Source organism: Mesoplodon densirostris, chromosome 14 (genome assembly GCF_025265405.1).
Source record: "Mesoplodon densirostris isolate mMesDen1 chromosome 14, mMesDen1 primary haplotype, whole genome shotgun sequence".
Taxonomy (NCBI): domain Eukaryota; kingdom Metazoa; phylum Chordata; class Mammalia; order Artiodactyla; family Ziphiidae; genus Mesoplodon; species Mesoplodon densirostris.
Window position 1 is genome coordinate 21,408,416 of NC_082674.1, and position 9,953 is coordinate 21,418,368.

Below are 9,953 nucleotides of genomic sequence, written 5' to 3' on the forward strand. Positions count from 1 at the left end.
CACCAGATGTTTCAAGAGTGAATGAGGGGCTTCCCTGGTGGCGCAGTGGTTGAGAGTCCGCCTGCCGATGCAGGGGACACGGGTTCGTGCCCCGGTCCGGGAAGATCCCACATGCCGCGGAGCGGCTGGGCCCGTGAGCCATGGCCGCTGAGCCTGCACGTCCAGAACCTGTGCTCCGCAACGGGAGAGGCCACAACAGTGAGAGGCCCGCGTACCGCAAAAAAAAAAAACAAACAAACAAACAAAAAAGAGTGAATGAGTACCCCTTCTCCAAGAGGTAAACTGCTGGTCTGGAGGAAGATGCTTCTCGTTTCCCCAGAGACCCTCCAGCTCCCTCTCCTTCGGGCTCAAGAACAGCACAAGGCCCCCAGGGTCTTACCTTGCCTTTCTTCTTTCTTTACAGCTGGGGTATGGCCGTCAATGTGTACTCCACGTCTGTGACCAGTGAGAATCTGAGTCGCCATGATATGCTCGCGTGGGTCAACGACTCCCTGCACCTCAACTATACCAAGATAGAGCAGCTCTGCTCAGGTGAGAGGCTGGGAATCGGGGGGAAGTGGGCCCGGCTGGGGGGGCAAAGGGGGGTAGGCAGGAGGCAGAACAGCCACAGTGGACAACGGAGCTTATAACTGGGATTAAGGAGGAGTGCTGCAGAGCCCTCAACTAGCCAAAGTGTTTGGAGTTGGAGTAAGGAAATAGGGGTCTACGTGGGATGGAAAGAGTAAAAAGCAAAGAGCAGGGGCTTCCCTGGTGGCCCAGTGGTTAAGAATCCACCTGCCAATGCAGGGGGACACGGGTTGGAGCCCTGGTCCGGGAAGATCCCACATGCCGCGGAGCAACTAAGCCCATGTGCCACAACTACTGCGCCTGCGCACTAGAGCCTGCGAGCCTCAACTACGGAGCCCGCGTACCACAGCTACTAAACCTGTGCACCTAGAGCCCGTGCTCCGCAACAAGAGAAGCCACCGCAATGAGAAGCCCCTGCTCGCCGCAACTGGAGAAAGCCCACGCGTACCAACAAAGACCCAATGCAGCCAAAAATAAATAAATTTATTACAAAAAAAAAAAAAACCCACAGCTTCCTAAGGAGAGGTTAGGTTACTCTGTTAAAAAAAAAAAAAAAAAAAAAAAGCAAGCAGGAGAGGCACAGTAAAGGGCTGCAGAAGGGGAGCAGCAGTGGGGACAGGCAGTGAAGCCAGAGGTCACGTGCACCAGGTCCAGCCTAGCCACTCCGAGGGCGGGGGTGCGGTCCAAATCTCAGCTCTTCTTGTAGTGCAACCCTGGACAAGTCACCACACCTCTCTAGGTCTCAGTTTTCCCATCCATGAATGGAGATGACATCAGCTATCTAACCAGGGTTACTGTTAGGATTAAAGCCCATACATGCAGTGTTTGATATGGTGCTGGTACATAATTACATCACTGTATGGTAATTGCTCTCACTCTTGGGAAGTCTGGCCCCGGCTCTGGGAACAAAGAGAGAGAAGAGGAGACGGAGAGGTTTGGGGGAGTAGCCCCAGTTGGCCTGGGGAAGTGAAAACGAGCATCTTGTGTTTCTCCACAGGGGCAGCTTACTGCCAGTTCATGGACATGCTCTTCCCTGGCTGTGTGCACTTGAGGAAGGTGAAGTTCCAGGCCAAGCTAGAGCACGAATATATTCACAACTTCAAGGTGCTGCAAGCAGCATTCAAGAAGATGGGTGTTGATAAAGTAGGTGCCTGTGCTCTGAGGGGCCCCGAGGAGCTGTGTGACCCTGGGAAAGATGGCCCGCCAGCCAGGGCAGCAGGGGCTGTTGGGGTCAATCCAGTTCTCACGCCTCTCTCCACCCCAACTCTCCAGGGGGGAATGTTCCCCCAGCTCCAGGCTCAGTGGAAAACCCCACAACTTTTGACATCCCATCCTGATGACATTCCTGTCCCTTTCTCCTCTCTGGACCCTACACCCCAGCACTTGAGCCTCAGTATATTGGTCCTATTAAGTTCCTCCTCTGTAGGGCCCAAGAAAAGTCTTTTGGCTCACTCTACAGCCTCAACGGCCCAGGACCCTGGTTCCAGCAGCCCTCACCCCACATGCAGGCCCAGCACCAAGGGATGTCTCCCCACACACTTCCTCCTGTGCCTGGAGGAAAGGGCCTGCAGCCTACCCATCTGCTCTGGTGGCACGGGAGGGGGGCCAGGTGGAGAAGGTGGAGGATGCTGCAGCCCAGGGGCTGGCTTTCCTGAGAGCAGTGGCCCTCTCACGGAGAAAGGCAGCCCTGCAGCAGCAGGAAGTTAAAGTTCTCTGCTTATGTGGTCTATTTCAGATCATTCCTGTAGAGAAATTAGTGAAAGGAAAATTCCAAGATAATTTTGAGTTTATTCAGTGGTTTAAGAAATTCTTTGACGCAAACTATGATGGAAAGGATTACAACCCTCTGCTGGCGCGGCAGGGCCAGGACGTAGCACCACCTCCTAACCCAGGTGATCAGATCTTCAACAAATCCAAGAAACTCATTGGCACAGCAGGTAATGTGCCCGAGCTGGGGGAGGGAGTGTGGGGGGCCGGGCCGGAAGGGCTCTACAGCCAGGAGCGGCCCCTGGGCCACCGGCCCGGCCCTGCCAGCCTAGAGGAGACTGTTATCACGGAGTTCAGATGACGCCGCCTGCTGCCTGCTTAGACCAAGGGGAGTCACAGTAGGAGGAGAGGGCTCCAGAGACTGCTACAAAAGGAGAGCCACCGGCACCCGCCAAGGTGGCCGCTGGCGATGGGAGGCCCCGGGGCACTTCCCTCTGTAGCCCGAGCTAACTCCTCTGCCTCGAGATGATGGGGCAGCCCCTGGCTTGGTTCCTCTGTCCAGGTCCACCCAGGCCAAGGGCCTGGGCCGGCACTACAGACACTTCTTGCCCTCTGCCCACTTGATTCCCCAGGGATGGAAGTTGGCCAAGCTTGACCCTATCTTCCCCCATTTCCAAAACCCCACAGCCCTAAGTCCTCAAGAGATGCGTCTCTAGAAACGAGGCTTTGTCTGGGTTCCAGAGGAGAAGGGGAAAAAGCAACAGGGCCTTTGGGGGATGGGCAGGTTGGTGAGAGGAGAGGAGCAGCCCCGCAGGCGTCTGAACCCGTCATAGCAGAGCGGCTCCTCTGTGTGTGCTGCTGCCCGCCTGGGGCCGCCCCCACGCCCCTGCTTGCTTTGCATCAGCAGCTCTGTCCTGGGAGCCGCCATAGCTGGAAAATAAGTGGCCACAGCATGCCGGGTGTGCAGGGGAGGAGTGGGGTCCCTGAATCAGTCCCAGCAGAGGGCCCAGAGACCATCCTGAGTCAGGGGGCCCAGAGAGCATTCTGAGGCAGGGGGCCCAGAGGGGCAGGGGCAGGCTTCTGTGGTCTCCTCCAGAAGGCACCCCCGGGGAGGATGGCTGTGGGCTGGGGTATCTGTTAGCAAAGACCCAGCGAGACCCTGTGCCAGCTGCTTTTCCCCAGGCCCCGGCTGTCAGTACAAGAGGGCCCTCAACCCTCCAGCCCCACTCCCCAAATTCGCCATCCCAGTTCCCTCCTCTCCCCCTCAGGCCAGCTCTCCTCCCTGCCTACCCTTCCACTTTCTTTCGTTCCCTGTAGCCCCTGCTCTCCCAGGCTTGCCAGAGGGCTGCCCCGCTGCTGTGGTGTCACGTGTGGCCGTGGCTTGAGGCTTAGATGTAGATGCCCATCCTGAGAGGGAGAGGAGGGGAGGGCGACAGTGCCTGCCTTTCGCATGGGCCTGCCCCGCAGTCACACCAGGCTGTCTCGTGCCACGTGAGCTGTGGGCTCACGCAGCCCCGATCTGACTTTTCTCCTCTGGGCAGTTCCACAGAGGACGTCCCCCACAGGCCCCAAAAATATGCAGACCTCCGGCCGGCTGAGCAACGTGGCTCCACCCTGCATCCTCCGGAAGAATCCTCCATCAGCCCGAAATGGTGGCCATGAGACCGATGCCCAGATTCTTGAACTCAACCAGCAGGTGAGTGGCGTGGACACTGGCAGCTGAGAAAGCCCCGCCACAAAAGCCAGGCCCCCGGGGCGTCAGGGCGGGAAGGGAGTCCGAGGCAGGGGTCTCTGGCTTGAACACCACCTTCTCCCCGAGCAGCTCTTGGATTTGAAGCTGACAGTGGATGGGCTGGAGAAGGAGCGCGACTTCTACTTCAGCAAACTTCGAGACATTGAGCTCATCTGCCAGGAACACGAAAGTGAGAACAGCCCTGTCATCTCGGGCATCATCGGCATTCTCTACGCCACCGAGGTGAGTCCTCCCAGTGGCGGCTGAGCCTCCCGCATTCCCGCCGGGCCCTCAGACCAGAAGGGGCCTTGGAGAACGTGGGCGATGAGGGCAGCCAGCTGAAGTCACCAGCCCAAGGTCTCACAGGGCGTGAGCAGGGGAAGTAGGACAAGAACCCGGGCCCTGGCTCCCAAGCTACCCTCAGGAGTCCGCACCCTCGGCCTGCCTGCCTGGCTCACCACCTCTCTCCCTTCCACCCTCCAGGAAGGATTTGCACCCCCGGAGGACGATGAGATCGAGGAACACCAACAGGAAGACCAGGACGAGTACTGAGGGCGGCTCCAGCCCTGGCTGACTGCACGGCTGCCGTGCCCCTCACCCCGCTCCCATGCCCACATTATAATCCTTCCCTGACAGCCAGCTGGCCGGGTGCTTTGTGTCAGTGCCGTGGCCCTGGGGAGCCTGGCGAGCAGGGCTTGTGGGGTGGGGGGCAGGCGAGCAGGCAGAGGCCCCTCCTCCTGTGGCAGAGGCCCAGTTGGGCGGGATCCCTGCCCACTCCCCACCCCTATTTATTTCCGTGGTCTCTGTGCTGTGTCGGCCAACACTTCCCAGGGGGCTGCTGCCACCCAGCCCAGCCAGCCGCCTGCTCCCCTGACAGCCAGCAGCTGTATATTTGACAAAGTCATTGGTATATTTTTACTTACTGGATGTTCCTTGCACTTTACCTGTTCTTTTCCCAGGGCTGACAGCACGGGCCCCGGGGCAGCGTGTCTGGCTTGGCCTCCCTTCCCCGTTGCCAGGGCTGTGGCAGGACTCACCGATTCTTATTTATTTTGTCTTTTGACTTCCCAGTAGTTGAGGGAAAGGCTGATGTCAGGAGAGGGATAGGGTGACTGAGGAGGGGGTGCCTTAGGCCCCGGTGGTCAGGGAGAGTGAGGGGAGCACGTGAGGGATGAAAATGACCTCCTGGCACCAGGCTCGCCCACCCTCGGCCCCCTGCCCCCAGCACTGAAGCCCGGCACTGCCCCGAGGCCCCCAGCCACTCCCCCTGCAGCTTGGTTCATACCACACATTCTCTGCCTGGACCCTCCTGTACGTCTGCCTCCCCTCTGCCCGCCTCCCCAACCCCTGCCCCTCGGGCCACACAGCCTGCATATGTGTTCACTTTTATTTAAATAAACTTGTGTGGTACAAGTCCATACCGTGCCTCCCTCAGCTGGGCCACAGCCTGGCTGTCAGAGCTCTTCTCCTGAGCGACCCCGTCTCCAGAGGCGACGGCCATGGAGCACAGCACCCCTGCCGTCCTCCCTCGGGCCCAGAAACCACCCCTGGCTTAGCCTCAAGAGCCCAGCTCTGACCTAGCCCCCATCTCCCAACGCTGTTGCCCGGGCTTTAAGGGCTTGCCATTCCCTGAAGAGGAACAAAGTTCAGGGCCATGGCTGTGATGATGGGCAGCCCAGTAAAGCAGCTGTGGGGTAACAGGGGGGCCTGGCTGAGAGGTGCTTTGTTTCAGTCCCCTTTGGGCCAGTATGACTGCATATTGTCCCCCACCCTTGTCAAAGCTCATACGCCCCACAACAGTGATCCAGCTGCGGACAAGGGCTCATGTGACAGAGCTGAGTGGGCTACAAAGAGCAACAGCTCTAAGAACTGAAGCCCAGAAGGAAAGCAATGTCCAAGGGGTTCCTCCCACAGAACAGGCTCTAACGGGAGCCGGGAGCCGGGAACTCGGTCACATCCTCCGCACAGCCCTGCAATCCTGGTGTGTGCCGGCCAAGGGCCATGATAACCAGTGTCCTGGAGGCCCCGAGGGCGCTGAAATGCATGTGGATACCGGGCCCATTCAAACAGAGCCTTGGCTGTCATCTAGAACAGTCCTTCATTTACTGATGAAAGGACTGAGAACATGTGACATGACTTGCTCAAGGTGGTAAAAAACTGGACTAGAATTGAGACCTCCTGACTCAGGGTTCAGGGCTCATTCACAAAGACCACAGAGGTGTGACCTCCGGAACGTTCCTCTAGCTTCAGACTAGCCCTGGTAGATGTTTCCTTGCCATCCTGAGTATGCCTGAGATACTACGGGGATTGTGTTTCTTCCATGGCCCTGCTCCATGACCCTCCTTCCAGACTGCCACCATTTCTCAGATGACTCCAGTTATAAGCCTGAAATAAGCAAACTGTGTCTGTTCATTCCTCATTCACTTCAATTCCTCCATTTGACTCCCACCCCCACGCACAGAGACTTCTGATCTTATTCTGTTTTTCTTCTCCAACAAGTTCCCTGCCTGCATTTATTTATCATTATGATTTTTAATTCCTGTGCCTATTTTTTTTTTTTTTTTTTTTTTTTTTTTTGTGGTATGCGGGCCTCTCACTGTTGTGGCCTCTCCCGTTGCGGAGCACAGGCTCCAGACGCGCAGGCTCAGCGGCCATGGCTCACGGGCCCAGCCACTCCGGGGCATGTGGGATCTTCCCGGACCGGGGCAAGAACCCGCGTCCCCTGCATCGGCAGGCGGACTCTCAACCACTGCGCCACCAGGGAAGCCCTGTGCCTAATTTTAAAAGGCTTTTCCCCCCACCATTCCAGGTAGATATAGTAAAAGGATAAGGTAGTTTCTCTGCGTTGCCCAATGTTCATTTTCAGGCCGAGACCTCACCCTGCTGGTTAAGCGGGTGTGGTAGACAGAATAACACCTCCCCCAAGATGTCCACGTCATAATCCCCAGAACCTATGGCTATGTTAGGTTACATGGTGAAGGGGAATTAAGCTGCAGATGGAATTAAATTGCTAATCAGTTGACCTTAAAATAGGGAGAGTGGGCTTCCCTGGTGGCGCAGTGGTTGAGAGTCCACCTACCGATGCAGGGGACACGGGTTCGTGCCCCGGTCCGGGAGGATCCCACATGCCGCAGAGCGGCTGGGCCCGTGAGCCATGGCTGCTGAGCCTGCGCATCCGGAGCTTGTGCTCCGCAACGGGAGAGGCCACAACAGTGAGAGGCCCGTGTACCGAAAAAAAAAAAAAAAAATAGGGGGAGTATCCTGGATTATCCATGTGGGCCCAATGTAATTGCAAGGGTCCACAAAATTGGGGCAGGGGCAGGAGGTCAGAGTGATGCAATCTGAGGAGGACTTGACCCGCCATTGCTGACTTTGAAGATGGAAGGGAGCTATGAGCGAAGGAATTCGGTCAGCCTCTAGAGGCTGGGGAACGCAAGGAAACAGCTCCTCCCCTAGAGCCTCCACAATGGACCACTGCCCTGCAGACACCATATTTAGCCCCTTGAGACCCTGACAGAGTTCCCCTTCCAGAGCTGTAAGATTAGAAGTTTGTGTTGTTTTAAGCCAGTAAGTTTGTGGCAATTTGTTACAGCAGCAATAGGAAACTAACAGTGGGTCAAACTGCTTCAGTGAGCTCACTCTTCTTCTCGCCTCCACACTGGACACCCACCCGTCCTCCTCTTTTGATTCTTCCCTCAAACCCCATGGGTACCTGCCTAAGCCCACCTCCATGGCTAGTGTCTAAGGCTGCTCTTTGAACACCCAGAGCTCAAGGATGTGAAGCCACTGCCTCCTTCCCAATGTCTGCAACATTTAAGATGGTGAACCATAATTTTCTGTTTACACAGTTGTCTCCCACACAAGCTTCAAGTTCCTCTCAAGCAAGTGAGGTGTGTCCTCTAGCTCCACCTAGCACTGTGCTAGGTGCTTAGGTAGAGAAGAAGGTGCTTAGGAAATGCTACTGGATAAGAAGTGAATGACTTCTATCCCTTAGATGCCAAGTTACAACAGATGACCTGCCAGACTATTCTAAGGAAAGATAGGAAATAAACCCCTCCCTTTCTATATATGTCCCCCATGGAGCACCCCCCGTCTTTGCCTCTATGGAAAGCCCGTTCTGTTTCTCTTCCAAAAACAGTGTCTCTTCTGTGACCATACATGTGACACAGAAGAGGTAGAACATAGAGAAGATAGTGTCTGAGTAGAGCTAGACCAATGATCTGAAAAAAATGAATTGATTAATGATCAGCTCAAATATGTTCCTTGCCAAAAGCACTGCATCTCAGAGGCAAAGTCAGCTATGGTCAGGCCTGAAGGGGCTGGAGGGCAGGCAGAAGGAGGCAGCAAGAGCCGGTTATGTCCGCCTTCCTGCCTTTCCCCCACCCCATCCCATCCTTCACATATCCCCACTTACCTTTCCAAAAGCAGATGTGCCTCTTTCCTACTGGCTTCCCAGGGTCTGGAGGACAAAGTCCGAATTTGGCAGGCAAGGCCCATGGCATATGGGCTCAGATCCCTTTCCAACCGCATCCCCTCCAAAATCCCTAAAGCACTGTCACATTGAACTACTTCCAGTCTCCCAGCCTTGCCACGCTGTGTCCCACCTCTAGGCCTCTGCTTAAATCAATAAATCCATACAACTGGGCTGTTCTCTCCACTTGTCCTAATCCCCAGCCAATGAAAATTTGCCCATTCCTCAGGACCCATCTCAAGTGCCATCTCCTTCAAGAAGCCTTCTCTAATCTCCTTCCTAAAGGAATCCATCACTCCCTAAGCTATTCGTTCTGTGGGAAACTGAACTCTATTAGTTCTTACTATAAGGGCTTGCCTGTCTTGTTCCTCAGTAGGGCAGGTGTGAATCCCGTCCTCAAATGTAGGAGTGTACATGAAATAGCACATTTCCTTAATCGTGACAGATCCCTTCCAGTTCACCTTCGCTCATCCTCCCCTGCTGGGATGCTTCAAGTTTTGAGGTCTCACGTGATACTACAAGCCTGGCAGAAGGCCCTCGGGAGATAGTGGATGTCTGAGCAGTAACCTGTTTGAGTGGTTCCCCGGGTCTGCAGCTCTCGATCCCTTCCCTGCCACATCTGGGACTTGGGACTGACCCTTGTGGTGGGAGTCAGAGTCTTTTCTTTCCCATTGCCTGGAAGGGGAAACACAGCGCTGGCTGTACCAGGGCCCCAGATTTTTCTGTGCCTCCTACCAGAAGGACTCTCCGCTCTCCACTTCCTGCCCTCCAAATACTGCCTCTTCCCTCAGGCTCCATCCTCTTCCTTGTTCCTTCAGAACAATTTTTTTTTTCCCCCCGGTACGCGGGCTTCTCACTGTTGTGGCCTCTCCCGTTGCGGAGCACAGGCTCCGGACGCGCAGGCCCAGCGGCCATGGCTCACGGGCCCAGCCGCTTCGCGGCATGCGGGATCCTCCCGGACCGGGGCACGACCCCGTGTCCCCTGCATCGAGCAGGCGGACTCTCAACCACTGCGCCACCAGGGAAGCCCCCGCTTCAGAACAGATTTTTATAGCTCATTAAACCCAAAGTTTAATCATTAGCAACAGAAAAGCTAGCACTTTCCTACAAGGAAGGAAGCATTTAATCTTCAAACTCTCCTGGGAGATGAGGAGAACTATTTTCATTCCATCCTTCTTGCACTTCTAGAACGGAAAGAAAAACAGAAACAGTTAAATTTCCACCAAGTCACCCAATGCCTTCACATTTTGCTCAATAAAAGTTGTCTGAATGCAAAAGCCTCTCATCTCAACATCTTTGCCGGGCTGGTTTTTTGCTGCGAAAAGGCCCCGACGCCAACCGACCCCTAGAGTGGGAGAACCAGGCAAACACGAAAGACTACAAGTCCCAGGCTGCCTTGCGGGTGGCGTCACGCGCCGCGAGGCCCTGCGAGGAGACGTGGCAGAGCGCTGCGCGTCCGCGCCGGACCGGAAAGCC

At 55.8% G+C, this 9,953-nt stretch overlaps 1 protein-coding gene across 2 annotated transcripts in view; it reads left to right on the forward strand.

Annotated features, from left to right (window-relative positions):
* The window catches only part of MAPRE3 (microtubule associated protein RP/EB family member 3), a 49,697-nt gene extending 44,275 nt beyond the window's left edge, over positions 1–5,422 (forward strand). Inside the window, exons 2-7 of one of the 2 annotated variants that reach the window (XM_060117732.1) lie at positions 404–531; positions 1,565–1,710; positions 2,303–2,459; positions 3,816–3,970; positions 4,097–4,249; positions 4,490–5,422. In XM_060117732.1, coding sequence (XP_059973715.1) covers positions 411–531; positions 1,565–1,710; positions 2,303–2,459; positions 3,816–3,970; positions 4,097–4,249; positions 4,490–4,558 — 801 coding nt within the window. In that variant the 5' untranslated portion in view covers positions 404–410 and the 3' untranslated portion in view covers positions 4,559–5,422. Of the gene's footprint in view, positions 1–403; positions 532–1,564; positions 1,711–2,302; positions 2,505–3,815; positions 3,971–4,096; positions 4,250–4,489 lie in introns of both variants that reach the window. The other variant, XM_060117731.1, reaches the window with a different exon arrangement.
* Positions 5,423–9,953: the final 4,531 nt, after the last annotated feature.